General features: G+C 38.0%; 1 protein-coding gene across 1 annotated transcript in view; it reads left to right on the top strand.

Annotated features, from left to right (window-relative positions):
- The window catches only part of LOC115216980 (proteasome activator complex subunit 4), a 121,576-nt gene that overhangs the window by 73,562 nt on the left and 30,770 nt on the right, over positions 1-17,244 (top strand). Inside the window, exons 24-32 of the mRNA XM_029786464.2 lie at positions 826-881; positions 1,892-1,990; positions 8,227-8,289; positions 10,197-10,292; positions 11,560-11,685; positions 12,807-12,998; positions 13,762-13,886; positions 15,230-15,283; positions 16,636-16,765. Coding sequence (XP_029642324.1) covers positions 826-881; positions 1,892-1,990; positions 8,227-8,289; positions 10,197-10,292; positions 11,560-11,685; positions 12,807-12,998; positions 13,762-13,886; positions 15,230-15,283; positions 16,636-16,765 — 941 coding nt within the window. The remainder of the gene's footprint in view (positions 1-825; positions 882-1,891; positions 1,991-8,226; positions 8,290-10,196; positions 10,293-11,559; positions 11,686-12,806; positions 12,999-13,761; positions 13,887-15,229; positions 15,284-16,635; positions 16,766-17,244) is intronic.

Here is a 17,244-nt window from a genome sequence, read left to right as displayed (position 1 = left end):
AACGATGATGATAATGATATACAACGGGCTTCTTTCAGTTTCCATCTACCAAATCCACTCATAAGGCCGAGGTCTGCCCGAGGCTATAGTAGAAGATACTTGCCCAAAGTGCCACACAGTAGGCCTGAACCCGGAACCATGTGGTTGGTAAGCAAGGTACTTACCACACAGCCACTCCTGGGGTAAAATGGAAACAGGAAACTCAGAGTTGCAATGGAATGGAATGGAATTTTGAATAATTGAAGGAGCTCTATTCCATGTAATGAGAACTCTATTTTTACTTATTTGTAAGTCCAGCTCGGTGTATATGTCTTTGTATTGTGTATGTCTGTACATGTACATGCGCACACACACACACACCTGAATTCATTATAGGTGGTGGATGCATTGAAGTGGTGGTGAAGGAGTCAAAAAAAAGGGGAAACTGGAAGAGAAGAAAGGAAAACCACAGTTAAATATTTAAATATCTAGAGATAATTTTTCATTATCATCATCATCAGCAGCAGCAGCAGCATCCTTTAACGTCCACTCTCCATGCTGGCATAGGTTAGACAATTTGGCTTGAAATGGTAAGCTGCACCATGTTCCTGTCTTATTTGGTATGGTTTCTACAGCTTGATACTCTTCCTAATGCCAACCATTCCAGGAGTGTAAGGGTTGCTTTTACATGCCATCAACACAGGTACCATTTACATGACACCTGCAATGACCATGACTATAATTCACAGGTGTCATTTACGTGACATATAATCAAGTATTTTAGTATTAAAATTTATTTAAATGATCCTTTTTTTAATTAGTTTTCCTCTTTCAAAATTATTTCAGACTATCTCCTGACCCACTGTGAAGATGATACTAAAAATCTTCTCAAGATCATTACTGTAAGTATTCTCATCATTGTTTCTTTCTTGTATTTTTTCTTTGTCCTTTCTTTTACAATTCTTTTAAATTCAGTTTGTATTCTGCGTGATGTGCTTTCTAATGTAACAAAATAAAAATATAAGAATATCTTTTTACTAGCTGTCAATCTTATTTTTATGGGTCTTCTTTTACGAAACACATCTCAAATTCAGCTGTTGCATGTGTGGCTGTGTGGTTAAGAAGCTTGCTTCCCAATCACATGGTCATGGGTTCACTTTCATTGCATGGCACCTTGGGCAAGTATCTTCTAATACAGATCCACAATGACCAAAGCCTTGTGAACCACACAGCCATGTATACACACATACACGCACACACGCACACACATTAATATAACAGAAAATATTTCTCTTTGGTAATATTCATTTCTTTGAAACAAGACCAAATATCTGGGGAGTATGGAACAAAACAGTTGGTTAGATTCATCCTAATTCTTGACACCTACTCTAATTTATTGACTTTAGAAGGATTCATTGAAGCAAGTATGGCTGCGGAATGGTGAGAGACAGGCAGTAATTACAGAACAAGGACTTGAATGTGTTCTACTGGATCTGCGTTGTTAATTTACAATGAAATTTAAGCATAACTAGCATGAGTTAATGGCTGGACATAGAAGAAAATATTGGCTGATGTTTAAAGGAAGAATACCTACACTGGTTTAAATACACAGACCTGTAATAAACTGCTGTGAGTTTAGGCAGATAGAATTACTATTGTAGAGATAGACTGAAGAAGATTTGGTAAGAAATACTGAGAAGCCTCATCAAGAAAAATGGTGTGTTGAAAGTCTATAAAAACCCATCATAGCATGAACGAAAATATATTTCATTCGTTAGGGGTCAACAAAAATAGAACCAATTAAATATTACAGTCAGTTGAAATAACACTATTTGTCATCATCCTTGACAATTAATCAGTTATTAATATTCTCATCTTAATTTCTATTTTCTTTTAACCATTATTTTTTTAGATTTATGACTGTTTGATCTTTTACCATGGGACAGTAAAGAAAGACTTTGATTTACGCTGGAAGAATTTACATTCAGTGAAAGAAGCTCTGTCAATGAAGGTATGTGTTATATAATCTTCCATTCTAGGGTTGGTAAAATTTCTTTGCCAAATTAAACACTTCATATGTGCTAAGCTTTTCTGATCAGGGAGGGTCTGCATGTTTTATAGGCATCACCTGCCTTTTTTCTTCTTCTCTGGTTTAGTCAGAAGAGGAAGGGCTGCATCCTTGATCCCTTTTTAGGGTGTCTAGGTATAGCGGTGGGTAGGGAGTAAAAGTTATCCTTAGACAAGTGACTTGATCTTGATACTTGTAACAAACTAGATTCTGCTAAAGGCATCCAAGGAGCAAGTTAGTGGGGTTAACTTGATGATCAATTAAGTTTGATACCTTAGCACTCAAGGGCATAAATAGATCCCGGTTAGGAGTAGTTATTTCGTCTTTGTCAACTAATTTGCACCCAAAAGGCTACGGTTGAAGACCTTTGCCCATGGTGCCATCATGCAACAAATCTCCTAATTTTGGCTGAATTATTTCAATATTAAATATTTAAAAAAGGAAAGAATTGACCATTTGTGAAGATTTAGAGAATTTAGAAACAAACACTGCTTTACTAATTAGACATGATATGTATTTGTCCCACTCATTTCATAATTAATTACTTGACTTTAATTAAAGGCATTCATCATTGATGAATTGGCAGGTTTGTTGGAACTTGTAGATCTTCTAATTTGAGGATTCATTCCAAGAATTAGTGACCAGCATGGCTGTGGCGTTAAAATGCTCAGCTGTATTTTTTCAGCTTCTCTGTTTAAATTCTGTTGAGGCCAGCTTTGTTTTTCATCCAGTTGAGGGCAGTGGATTGGCAGAAATGTAAGAGCATTGGATGGAAGCTTTGTGGTATGTGTGCCAGCCCTTTGTATTCCAAGTTCAAATTCCTTCATAGCCTGCATGGTTGGCAAACATGCTGTCACCCAGTTTTACACCATCACCTAGGACCTGCGTCTCTTTGATGGATGCCACACAATTGCAAATGATAAGGCCAAGCTTCTGGTTCAAGGATGCCTTCCTCTTATAAGTGTCAGAAGCCCTGTAATGGGTTGGACCACTGCCTTCCATCCTCCACTTCGCATCATCACCATTTAACATCCATGTTCCATACCTGTATGAGTCAGACAGTTTGACAGGATCCATTGATGAGATGGAGGACTGTGTTAAGCTCCAATGCCTGATTCGACATAGTTTCTACAGCTGAACACTTTTCCTAACACCAACCACTTTGCAGAGTGTCATGGATGCTTTTTATTTTACATGACACCAGGTCTAGTGTGGTTTCCAATACTCTGACTGAGTGGGGCTGCAGTAGAGAGGGCAGTGGCTTTATGCTGTTGAGAGGCTAAAGTATGATAGATGGACAGGGATAAGGGTCTTGCTATAGAGGAGATACATGGCTGCTGACCCTCTGATTGTCATTCAGTTCAGAACAAAATGATTTGGGTTTTTTGAAGTTTCTTCATATCTTGTGTTCTTGTTTTCACTTTGGCAGCTGGTATAAAGCTTGACCTTCATGGAATGGCAAGCTTTATCTTTCAGAAAATGAACACACGATAAAACATTGTGACTGAAAAATACTATCTAAGGTAAAAAAAAAAAAAGAAAAAAAGAAAAATTTTAAAAAGGCAATTAATTTCCAGCCTCTACATCACCTCAATTTGTTGCCAAAAACCTTGCTTTTTACTTCATGGAGGTCTTTTGTCCTCTATATCCTTGTACAGCCAAGATAACCTCCATTGTTTTTATACCAGTTTCCGTATTAATATGTTGGTCTTCTGTTTCTCATATTTAATTAATCATTCCATTCATTAACCTTTTAACAAATTATCATATTTATTGAGAAAAGGGCTTTGAAATAATTTAGTTCAATGATATCTGCTGTTTTTCTCCCTCTCATACCCGCTTTCATTCTCAGCACCCTCTCATATCCACCATCACACCCAACTCCCTATAGCTACATTTAAGTACCCTTACATATCCCTCCTCACAACTCCTACACCTTACACATCACCTCCCTACCTTCTGATCTCTTCTTCCTGAACCACTTCTCTCTCTCTCTCCATACTGATATTTCCTATCAATCTGTACCTCCACCCTTATTCATCTATCATTACATTCACCTCTACCCTTATGTCTAACCATCTCATACTCTCCTCCCCATCCCCTGATCCACTGTCTCCATCCTCTCTTATGCTCACCTTCTTCTTATACCTTGAGAATTTACTCTGGTGTGCCATCACTACCATCTTCATCTCCTCCCCAACTACCTCCACCCACTTCTATATGTGTGGCAGCCATGTACCTCCTCCATATCAAGATACCTATGCTTGACGCTTTATTGTACTTTAAGCCTTTCAACACCTGGCATAAAGCCACCCCTTCCTCCCTCTCAAATACACCACCAGCTCCGACCAGCCTTGTCTCCTTTTCCTCTTTTGCCTGTCTTGTAAGTTACTCAGCAACCTCATTAGTACCAATGGCACGAACAGGCACCCAGTACACACTGTAATGTGGTTGGTGTTAGGAAGGGCATCCAGTCTTAGGAACCATGCTAAGGCTGACACTTGAACTCAGAGCAGTCCTGTCGTTTGCCAGATCCTTTCAAACCATCCAACCCATACCAGCATGACAAACAAACATTAGATGATGATAATGATCTAGACAAGTCCTCCAATATGATGAAGACAGCCGACAGATTACATGAAGACATGGTCCTCAGTTAATGTCTGCTTTTACATGCTTGAATGGCTCAGAATTTGTTGAAGTAGAATCTCTTCAGCCAGATATTGTTCCTGTTGCCAATCCCTCACCTGTTTCCAAGCAAAGTAACATTTCCCCAATGACTAGACATGTCTCCCACAAAAGACTGGCAACGAACAACACCACTTGTATGACGGTGATGCTCGTTTACAAGTTTACAGCCATCACACGATGTCAGGTCAAGGACACACACACTCACACATGGGCATGCACACACGTGCGCACACACACACACACGAGGCTTCTTTGCTTACCAAAGCCATGTAAGTGGTTTGGTGAGCCTGTGGTTGAAGAAGACACACACAAACTGCTTAACTGCACAGTCACACCTGATCCTACACCTAATATTTACAACCAAATCACAAACTCACTATGTCAGATCATCATCATCATCATTTGGGCAGAGAGTTTTCTGTGGCCAGATGACCTTCCTGATGCCAACCCACCCCTCTTGCATCTAGGTGCCTTCTTCTATCATCATCATCATCCTCCTCTTATGACTTCCTTGTTTGTTCATTTTTAGTTTCCTAGTTCTTGCAATGCTTTACTGATTTGTCAGCCACCTCAGTTTCATTTGTATGTTTTTTTTGTTTCATTTAATTTGTATACACACACACACACACATTCCTGTGTGTGTGTGTGTGTGTGTGTGTGTGTGTGTTTGCCTGCATACAATATCTTGGGCAAGTGTCTTCAGTTAAAGACATAGGCCAACCAAAGCTTTGTGAGTGGATTTGGTAGCTGGAAACTGAAAGTAGTCTATCGTTTATAAGTGTGTGTATATTTATATTTGTGCTTCTCTGAGAATCACTGATTTACAAACAGTGTCTTTATCATTTCCTCAGTCAACAAATTATCCATTTTGTTTTTGCTTTCAAAGACATATGGAATAAGAAATCCAGGTAAGGGTTAGTGACAGGAAGAGTATCCAGCTGTAAAACAATACCTCAATAATATATTCATCTAACATAGTAAAGTCAAGCATAAAATGAACAAGATATATATGTACACATTCACACACAAATAATTATTAGTGATGGAAGTGGTATTTGTGCAAAAAGGCAATCTTTATATTCCAATGTAAGGTGGATGTCTAGTTAGACTACTGAATGCTGTAGGGTTAGCTCATATGGGCGCATGAATAAAAAAAAGCACATACATAGACCATAGCAAGCAAGAATCATCTGTTATGGTACTGGAACTGTTGGAACATGTGATTTCGGTCTACTGGACTTCCTCTGTGGCAGGCATCTGCTGACGACACACCATCCAAATCTCAGTTCCACAATATATAGAATTTCAGTGTTTTTTCAACTTTGTCTTGCATCTGCTCAAGAGCAGTAGAAATGTTACCAACCGTGGATGGTGGCTTGGCCAAACTGTTAATGCATCTGACAAGGTTTTTTGCAGTTTCTACTCTGTTTTGTTTCGTTCCAACAACAATGTTCACAATGGCATTAGGGCCATGCTATATCAGGCTTGTGTTTCTCTTGGATATCACCCCGGACGTGGTTCCTCCTGATGATGTCTTGAGCTAACTGGATCCTATAAAGGAGCTGTTGTGGTAGCAGATCACGAAACACGGTTGTAATTCCTGATGGCATTGGCAAAGAAGACTGGCATGAAGATGCAACTGTTCATTCTTTCTTAAAATAAACTTTAAAATTCCTCTTCCAGGCATGGCTGTGTGCTAAGAAGCTTGCTTCCCAACCAAATGGTTCCAGGTTCAGTCCCACTGCATGGCACCTTGGGCAAGTGTCTTTTACTATAGCCTCAGTTCAACCAAAGCCTTGTGAGTAGATTTAGTAGACAAGGTTGACTTTGCATTTGATCCTTTCAGGGTCGATGAAATAAGTACCAGTTATGCGCAGGGGTCGATATAATTGATTAGCTCCCTTCTCCAAAAGTTTGCAAGGCCTTGTGCCTAGAGTAGAAATAATTATTGCTTTACAGCTGAATGTCCCTCCTGTCCTTAGCCTATATCTGGCTTTTACAAGTAAGGGCTCACTTCATCAGCAAATAGATGATTTGTTGACGAGAGAAATGACAACAGCCTCACCGCTTGTAGCTAAGTGTTTTTTTTTTGTTTGTTTTTGGAGAAGCACAAATATGAACAACCCTAAAGACACATGTGCTTGCACACATAAACACAAGCACAATGGGTTGATTTCAGTTCCCCTCTATCAAATCCACTCATAAGGCTTTAGTTTGCCTGTGGCTATATCAGGAGATGTCCAGTGTGCTGCACTATGGGATTGAACTCAAAACCACAGAATTGGGAAGCAATGTTTTTAACAACACCATCCTGCCAGTATGTGTGTACATATATATATCATCATCATTTAATGTCTGTTGCCCATGCTGGCATGGGTTGGATGGTTTGACTGAGGGCAGGCAAGTCAGAAGGCTGCACCAAACTCACGTCTGATTTGGTATGGTTTTCTACAGCTGGATGCCCTCCCTAACACCAACCACTCCGAGAGTGTAGTGGGTGCTTTTATGTGCCACTGGTATGACACCACGGTGCGTTTATGTGCCAGCAGCTTGAGTGCCAATTCGTAAGACACTGATATTTGCCACAACTGTGATTTTGCTCAGCTTGATGGATTTGCTTCTCAAGCACGACATAATACCAAAGGTCTTGGTCATTGCCTCCGTGAGGCTCAACGATCAAAAGAAACTCAGCCACTTTGCCTCCATCATGTGCAATGCTTGAAAAGAACTCAGCCACTTTAGATATACATATATCTTTTTGGGGCTATATACGCTAGTAGCACTGTCCCATATAGAATGGCACACTTGCTTGGCAATTATATCTTACAATTCCGTATTGCTACTGTTCATATCTCACTCAGAGATTTAATATAGCTTATTTCTCCTTTTCTAAGATCAGCGACTGTTTGTTGCTGGAAAAAGCATGAAGTATTTTGCGAGTGGAGTGAGTTTTCATCACTAGCTGGTGATTAACACAAGCTGAGAACAGGTAACCACCCAGAAACTCAAGTCCGTGTCTATCACGTAAGGCTAGAGATGTGAGCAATGACCTCCCCTCACAAATACTAATTAGACACAGAACGTGTGTCATTAGCCAGCTGGAAGAAATGTCTTTCTGGGGGCTATAAACGTCAGTAGCACTGTCCCGTACAGGACATCACGCTTGCTTGGCAATTATATATATATATAATTTTCACTAATTAAGATTAATTAACAAAGAGTTTTGTGCATTGGCGTATGCATTGCATAAATCTCTCGGCCTGTGACTCAATTATGTAGTTTTCAGTTAAATGTATGAATATGATTTACGTATTAAGTTCTCTTTCTGGTGTTTGTATTATCAAACTTCTGTGTATGTACATGTGTATATATATGTCTGTGTATATATATTTATATATATCTATATGTCAATATATATATATATATATATATATTTAGATTATAAAGTTGTGATGTTATATGATTTGTTATGTTGCTTTCTCTTCTAGCTGGGAGGCTATAAATCTCATGTCCGGGCCCTGTTAATTGATCGAGTACTCTTACAACATGAGGTTGGTACTTTGATATTTATTAATTTCTTAGTCACGTCTGTGAAATTCTATATTTGATGTACATAGTCCCATTCGGTCACCGCACTCCACAATTGATTTGAGCATGCCACTAACCCTTTGCAAACAACAAAAGTGGGTTATGTGTGCTTCTGGGTCAGGATCCCCAACTTGCACTTGCAATATATGAACCCTCTAACACAATACATACACTAGTGTGTGCATGGTGCACACATGCACATACAGTGCACAGTGTGCATACTAACAATGCACACTCAAGGTGCATTCACTTCTTCAGAACCACACTAGCACAGTTTGCATTCTAACACAGCATACATACACACACACACACACACTCACACAAATACAGAATTATACACCCACTTAACACACACTCACAAATCCACATATGGGAAATGAAGTTGTGTATATATTTTGCATTCTCATAGAATAAATTTGGTCAGCAGAAGACTCTGACATCTCTTTTTTCTCTCTCTCTCTCTCTCTCTCTCTCTCATCTCTCTGTCTGTTCTCTCTCTTTCTCTCTCTCTCTCCCTGTTCTCTCTCTTTCTCTCTGTCCTCTCTCTTTTTTTCTCCATATATTCCAACAGAAAAGAGATATTTATATTTTACTGAATAAAACCTTGTTATAGTTAAAACGAAGAAACCTGTGAATTCAACTCACATTATTGCTCAGAACATGGCTTGGGTGGATCCAAAGAGTCGCAGGGGTAATGTCAGGGGAGTCGTAATGTCTGTGCTAGTTGATAACATGACATTGTTTACTTTCATTGTAGTTGGTAATTATTATAAAACAAGTAATAATTGCACAAAGCCATCTAGAATTATTGACTGGCAAACCAAATCCCTCTTTTGAAGACCAAGAATTGTCTATGGTTCCAGTGTAGCTAATAACTTTATTCATAATAATAATATATGGAAATAGTTGCTACATTCTTGTGGTTTTTATGCTTGAAGAGATTCAAAACAGAATATATTTGCAAATTGTTTTACTGTTCCTAGATATATTCTTCTATCGTAATTCAATTCACATCCAAAATGCTTTATTGGAATATTAAATTGACCCTAGAACTTGACTAACACTTCATTTTGTTGAACCCTAAAAGGATAAGAAGCAAAGTTGATCTCAACAGGAATTTCAAGTCAAAACATAATCGGCTGTAATAAGATTGCACAGGCATTTGGTCAGCTGTTCTGACCAATCCATTTCCTGTTGTTCCTTTTGTTAGCCAAAATCCTAATCCTCTCGCAGATCTCGAGGAAATATAAAATCAAAGTTCAAATTTGGCTTCTGCTTGTGTTAACTGTTTAAAAGTTAACATGTTACCCCTGTACAGGAAAACTCTGTTTCAGTTAGTTTGACAGGGAATCTTCACCACTTGATGAACGAAGACAATGAAGAATAGAGTGCTTTCTTTGAACCAAACAGAAATACCTGTTGTGGCCAAACTATGATCTGCAAAACTAGTTCCATATCCATTTAGACATTTCCCCTCCTCATTAACAATTTTTCCACCTGGTAACACCTTACTTGTCTAGGAAACATTATTGCCAAGTTATCCACTGAGATAAAATTGCTTTCTTTGTAAGTAAAATTATGCAAAACAACCTGAGACATTTTCTTCAAGTTTCCTTTAAAACACACAATAAAAAAAAAAAAAAAATTGACAGTGAAACAAAGGCGAAAAAGTAGAAAGATATATCTAAGCACTTTACCTGAGAGAGAGAGAGAGAGATAGGGAAAGCTGGAGAGATTAGCAAGCATTCTGTAGCATAATGGATAATATACTCTGGTCAACAAAACCTCATTAACAGAGCTGTTTCTCTTCTTTTCTTTTAAATGCTAATGTTTAATATCATTTTACAAGTAAGTCTTTGCTTTTTTGCAGCTGCGTATGTTGTTGAGTGTGAAAAAGAAATTCACCTCCACACACAGATCTTTACTGCAGGATCTTCTCGCTCTCTCCACAAGCAGGTACAGTGAGGTTGGTATTGCCTAGCATGTCTTTTACAATTCACTGCTTCATTACTTTGTCTTTTCATTGATCTGTCAGGTTTAATAATGAAGCTTATGGGCCAATGCTTAAGCATTTTTTTATGTTGTTGTTGTTTAGCCCCAGGCCAGTCCTGGTTGAGAAGACCTATTACACTGTGTAACATGAATTTTGTCCCTGGGTAGCAATTGCTATTTCCTATTTGCTTACCACTAGAAAGTATGAAAAAGGGTGAATATTTCCTTCAAACTTTGCTTTTGTTACATTTATTCAAACCCCAACGTATCCCTCTCAACACATAGTTATGATGCTCACCCCACTACTCCCGCTCATGATCAGAGATACACAAATTGTCAGCTACTAAGGGACATGCTCAAGTGATTAAAGTCAAGCAACTGACAAGCAAATCTGTAGTATTGAGCAGAATATTTGCTATAATGATATTTCTGCTGCAGCAACTCAATGTTGAATCTCTGTGAAATGTAATGGAAAACAGTTTGAAAACATTGATGTCCAGGTGACAAAAGCAAAGTTTGAGGAGAAGAGTAGTCATTTCCTTTGATTTCTAGATAGAAGCAAATTGGAGACAAAAAAAAAAATTAAATTTTTTTATTAGTTAATTAATGCATGACCAACCTGGCTTTATTGAAAGTGTAATATATCTGTATGATGACATTATTTTGGATAGCTGGCTCTTTAAAGATCATTTTCATATTATTTTACTAGAATCATATAAAAATATCCTGGTCATGCCTTCAGCTCAGAAAATACCATTTTTAAACCTGTGACCCTAACAAAGACATCTTTATCTGTTTCATTGCTTATCTTGCCAAAACCACTGTCAAGGTCTTGGTTGGCATGAGGCTAGAGTAGAAAATGCTCAGCCAATGTGCTTCACAGTGGGACTGAACTTGTAATCATGTGGTTAGGAAACAAACTCCTTAACCATACAATCACGTCTGCACTGGATACCTTGGATAATGTTGTCTGAAGTACACCACCCTGGGGAAAAAGTAAAACTGCTGGATGGTCAATGCTGCCTGATTTAAAGATAATAAACCTAACTGGAAATGCCTGTTAATAGAGTTCTTCTTTATAAGTAAGCCTTAATTAGGATTGAAGTTTGGCTGAACAACAATAATAGTAACAAGCTTAGAGCCCTCAAGAAAAGCTTACATGGGCTTAATTAAACACATATTTTGATTACTGTTTATTTATGTTAATAACTGTCATCTCCAATTTCTCTTTCAATGCCAAGGTACGAAAAAAGGGCCAGTCCTTGTTATTCCACATGTTCCTGAACTTCCACTACAGTTACAACTTACTGCTACCAGAAATTGTGAATAATCTCACCGATCCCAATGCTCCTGAACACAAACTAAAGGTCAGTCTATGAGTGCTATCTTGGTCTTAAATACTATCAAGGTTTTCTTCTCTTCATCATCACTTCAACCCATTAAATCATAGATTTAATCAATCGTCCATTTTAACAGTGCTACATTGCAGATTGGGTGCTTTTAGCAATGTTCATTCCTTTGCAAGTATTCAGAACAAGTCTCCAATTCTCTGCTCAATTTTTTTTTCCCGTCTGTCAGTTCCAGTACTACTTTCCCTCTTGACAATTAAATTTTTTTATAAATTACCATTACTGATATTTATAAAGAAAAAAACCCCCTTTGGTTATGATTAACCATGGGATTGCACCTAGAAAGTTACCCTCTGAGGTAAGGTTGTTTATGGAAGACCAGAAGTCACCCATGTGTACCAGCCTCCCCATTCCCATGCCACTAATGTTGTCCAAGGGAAAGGCAAAGAGGCTGATACAGCTTGACACCAGTGATGTCACAACTCATTTCTACAGCACTGGAGCAATGTGAAATAAAATGTTTTGCTCAAGAGCACAACACACAGCCTGGTCTGGGAATTGAACTCACTACCTCGTGATTGTGAGCCTGACACTCTAACCACTGAGCTATGTTCCTTCATTGATGTTTATATTTGATTTTTTTATTCTTTCACTCATTTTGTTTCTCAGTCTTTCGCTCTGCCATTCATTTTCTTTTTTTCTCTCTCTTCCTCTTCACCTCCCCTTCTCTTTCACTTACATTGTATCTCTTACAAACATCACACTATTCTCCCATATCCCTTTTTTCTCTATTTTCCTTTTTCTTCATGCATTCTCTCTCATATATTATCACTTGTCTTTCCCACTTCTTTCTCTGTTCTCCTCTCTTCTTACATTTTGTCTCTCATGCAACACTCCTCTTCACCTCTCAGCTCCTCCTGCTCCTTCCTCTTCTCTTTCTCTCTCCGTCTTTCTCTTCCTCTCTGTCCTCCTTCCTCTTCTCTTCTCATTCTTCTCTCACCCACTTCATATTTCATCTTATTGTTTCACGTATTTAACTTAGTCAGCCTAAACCTGTGATTATCTACCATCTTTCTTTATACCGTTATCATTTTGCCTTTACCCTAACTCTCACTGTATTTCTTTTGAAATCCCGATAGAGCTCCCTTCACATCATCCAAGGTAATGTCTCGAAAGCATTGGTGGTGAAACGGGAGTGGAATGTTCTCAATGCACTTTGGCCAGCTGTTGCAAAAGCACAACACTCTTCTGAGTTGTCAGTCCTTCGACTAATTGATGATGTCAATTCACGAGTTTCAAAGAGTTTTGAGACACCTGCAATTAAAATAGAGGTGAGTATATATACTGTGTAATTGATCCTTCTGTTAATTTCAACCTGAAGCAGTCTCACTGCATTTTGTCTCCTTTTGTTTTGGTTCTGATGTCTTTTGAGAATTTAATCCAGCTTACAAAGACAAGTCCACAGACAGGACATAAGAAAGGTTTGCTAGACAAAATGGCTGGCCTCTTGAAGACTTTCTTTGCTCTCAATTTTTTAAAGATGATCTAAATGGCTTAATTCAAAGTTCTTTAAGGCTTTGTAGCAAATGAACTTCTATTCATTGCAATTCAGAGCTGTTTCTTTCAAATGTTTCTAGGGAAATTCTTGTCACTTCCTGGTTAACTTTGAGCTTATCCTTTTACTTTAGCCATAGTCCTCCTCTGTTTCTCCTTCCATCATGGAATTGGTTATACATAAGGACTTTGGGAATTTCATTGTCTCTCATTCTGACGACATGCCCAGTTCATCTTAATTGAGATTAAAAAGATTCAATCCCACCAATTGTACATTTAGAGAATGGGTCAATATTCAGAATTCTGTCATCCAGTATGTAATATACATCCTTTCTTTTCAAGCTGGTAGGGTGTAATTTCAGAGAGAATCGGTTGCTTTTTCTAGCTAGTCAAGTGACCATGTAGAGGCTCCCTTTTTCTTTTCACAGCAAGTTGTCTATTACTCTCCTCAAATTTGGTACTTTTTGTGTTTATCACAGAATTCTTATATTTTTACTTTGCACATCGTTCATTTGTATATTTTCCTTCTCTTCTCTTTAGACTTCTGATAATTGCATCAAAGCAGCTCAAGAGTTACTCCGAGTTTCAGAAAATTCAAAAGCAACACCTGAGGAATTGGAAACAGCTGTGTTAAAAGAAGCTGCTAGAAATAAACAAGACACAGAGTAAGAGAATATTATCCTGATGTCTGCATTTGTTCTGATGGCATGGGTTAGGGTGGGATGGGTTCATATTTGGGGCAGAATTTTTATGGCTGGATGCTCTTCTGCCATATCTTTTTTTACAAGCAGATTTATTTTTCTTCAGCTAATCTGAAAGCCGAGCCACTGACTAGACAAGGTACGCCGAGAATGTAAACCTGAGACCAATCATTTACTCAGATGATTCCTTGGAAGAAACAGAAATGACAACCTTCACAGACATGCACATGCAAACCCATTCACATGCGCATGTGCACAGAAAAACATGTCCCAGTGTGTGGCACCTTCGTCAAGTGTTTTCCATTTAGCCTTGGGCCAAAGAAAGTTTTGAGGGTGATCTTCATATCTGGAAGCTAAAAACTAAAAGATGTCTGTCATGTGGGTGTCTTTGTTGTGGCATCACACAATAGTTAAAAACAAATGTATTACTTTGGCTTGCATGAAATATAGAACATGGCTGATCTGAGACAATGACTGATATAAGCTGGGAAGAGAATTACATTGGAATGGACATTTGACATGCCATCATCATCATTTAATATCCATATGCCATGGTGGTGTGGGTCGAATGGTTTGGCAGGATCTGACCTTGGTTTCCTATGTCTGCTTTGGTAAGGCTTCTGTGGTTTGATGTCCTTCCTAACACCAACCACCTTGCAGTATGTAGGTGCATTTTTTGTTGGGGTACCAGCACTGGTAGGATCACCTGGTAACTTGCAAGATTAGACCCCTTGACAGAGTTTGGGTACAGAATTGAGGAAGATGGCATTGTGCCAGGAGTTGACAGGTTAAAGCAGGAAAGAGGGAAAAGATATCTTGTGGTAGAAGAGGTATGTGACTATCCCATCAAGAAAGGAAGAAAAGATGGTAGAGATGAGGTGTCAGTACACCCTCAAGGTACAGAAAGGTGGATAAGGAGTGACCAGGGACAGAGAATCTAGAGGAGGAAAGCTTCGATTCTCTGTCCCTATCAAGGATGGCTATAGTAAACGAGTGCTATGTGCTAATAGTTGGGTGTTGCCATGTTTGAAGATGTGGGAAGAAGGAATACGGTTGGTTAGATCTCTCAAGGTTGAATGTCAGAGATGAGATGACAAACAGTGACTTGTTAGAGTGTACACCTGCCAACTCAGGTGAGCATGGGAAAATGTTTGTCAAAATAGTGATGGTGATTGAGAGGATGATGATTGTGATGATAGTTGTTGGCAGTGTGTGTGTGTTTGTGCATGCATGTTTGAACATTCTGTTTATAGATGATACTCTAGTGCTTTAAAGGTTTACAGATGTCTGTTTTTTCTCTCTTTCAGAATGTATATATCACTAACTGAGAAGCTTGTCTCTTTAGTTGAGAGTGGTGAGCTGTAAGTTGCAAAAGAATTTTATTTATTACCTGTTATTTTTTTTTATTGGTTAACTATTTTCAGTGATGTTCTTAATAATGTAATTTTCTTCCTCTTCCTTTTGGTTAGTTATTAGAATGTAATAAAAAGCAGAGCAAAATATTACTAAAATTTCAATATTATTTTACTCAACATCAAGGTAGATTAATGTTGGAACTTTGAGGTACTGAGTCTATTTATTTGAAATTCTGTCTTTACTGGTTTTAAATTGTAAAGCTTCTTTGCGACTGCCACCATTATGACCAAAGTCTATGCTTGTCATGACGAATTTGGTTGAGTTTTAGTACAACTATTAATTTGACAAGATAACCTAAAGTTCTATAGATAGCTTACTGTTATCTTATTTTTAACATTCTTCTCCTAGCTTTAGAATTATTCCAACTTTTCTGTTTTACTTTTCTTATTAATGTAACCTGCTTTCATCTCTCATTCCTTACCATTTTGCTTTGAACTCTCTTTTAATTATCATCCCTTGCACATTTTCCATGAATCTGATGTTTTCATAATTGAAAGCTGAAGCACGTATTGAGTTTGTTTGTTTTTTTCTAAATTATTTTTTAATTGATTCAGAGAGGTGGGCAATGTTTTCTGTCAATATATTTTTCATACTTTCTAAGGAAAAAAAAAAACCCAAAAAACAAACACACTCCAGATCTCATTTTTTAAATTAAGTTTTCAAGACTTTATCCCTAGTCAAACAAAGGCCAGGAATAAATTAATGCTGTTGTCAGGATTAATGTGTAAGCCATAACTATAGACTTCCATTACATAGCAATTCTAATAACAATTAACCTTGCTTCTTAATGTGAGCATGAACCCAGGACTTTGTGGCTGAGCACAGATGGTCAGATTAATGCGACTATTTCATTATCACTTATTTCATCAGTTCAGTCTCAAAACAATGAAAGGCAAAGTTGACCCTGGTCGGATTCAAATTCGTAATGTAAAAATACCCAACTAAACAGTGTACGGCTTTTCATCTGCCCTGCTCCTCTGCCACTTCTCCTAACTCTAGATCTTCTCGATCCTTTAACATTCAGAATACCCTGTTGAAAGTAATGCTTGTATAGTCACATTGGTTTTTGAATTAATCCTGTATTATCTCATAGCTTTGAGATTTCAATGATGTGATTCTTTATTTCTAGAATGACATTGTAGAGTAGTTGTAAGAGGTCAGATCTGGCCAGTTTGAACCAAAAACAGAATATTTGGGCCAATTATGGCCAGTTTAAATGTTAAAGGGTCGGTCTTAATAATGCTTTTTTTTTTCTTTTATCTCTTTATACCTGCACAATCTCTCTTTTTATTGCCAGAGCTTGGAAGTTCCACCAGTTTACTGTTGATCTGTTAAATCTCCTGTTGCGACTTGATCATCAACCCCCTCTTAGTGCTGTGAATCTCTTTCTTAAAAATGCAGTTGATGATTCAATTACTGTTAGAGAGGTGCGACAATATTTTTTGACTTTTTCTCTATTCCCTATCGCTAAAGAATCTTTTCCTTTCTTTCCATTCATGTTTTCTCTATGATTATAAATATAAATGATTATATATATATATATCATCATCATCATCACCATCATTTAGCATCCATCTTCCATTCTGGCATTGGCCAGGTACTGTGTTAGTTTCGGCATGGTTTTTACAGTTGAATGCCCTTCCTAACACCACCACCTCAGAGTAGACTGAGTGCTTTTTATGTGGCACCAGCATAGGCAAGGTCAGTTTTGGCATGGTTTTCACAGCTGGATGCCCTTCCAAATGCCCACCACTTAACAGTGTGGATTGGATGTGTTTTACATGGCACCTGCACCGGCAGGGTCACCAAGTAACTTGCAAGACATAAATGTGGTATTAAATAAATGACAAAGAAAGAAAACATTATGCAGTGAACTTCACTAGCTTACAACTGTTTCTGCTATTAG

Source organism: Octopus sinensis, linkage group LG11, assembly GCF_006345805.1.
Source record: "Octopus sinensis linkage group LG11, ASM634580v1, whole genome shotgun sequence".
NCBI classification, from domain to species: domain Eukaryota; kingdom Metazoa; phylum Mollusca; class Cephalopoda; order Octopoda; family Octopodidae; genus Octopus; species Octopus sinensis.
This window is presented reverse-complemented; position numbering and strand designations above follow the sequence as displayed.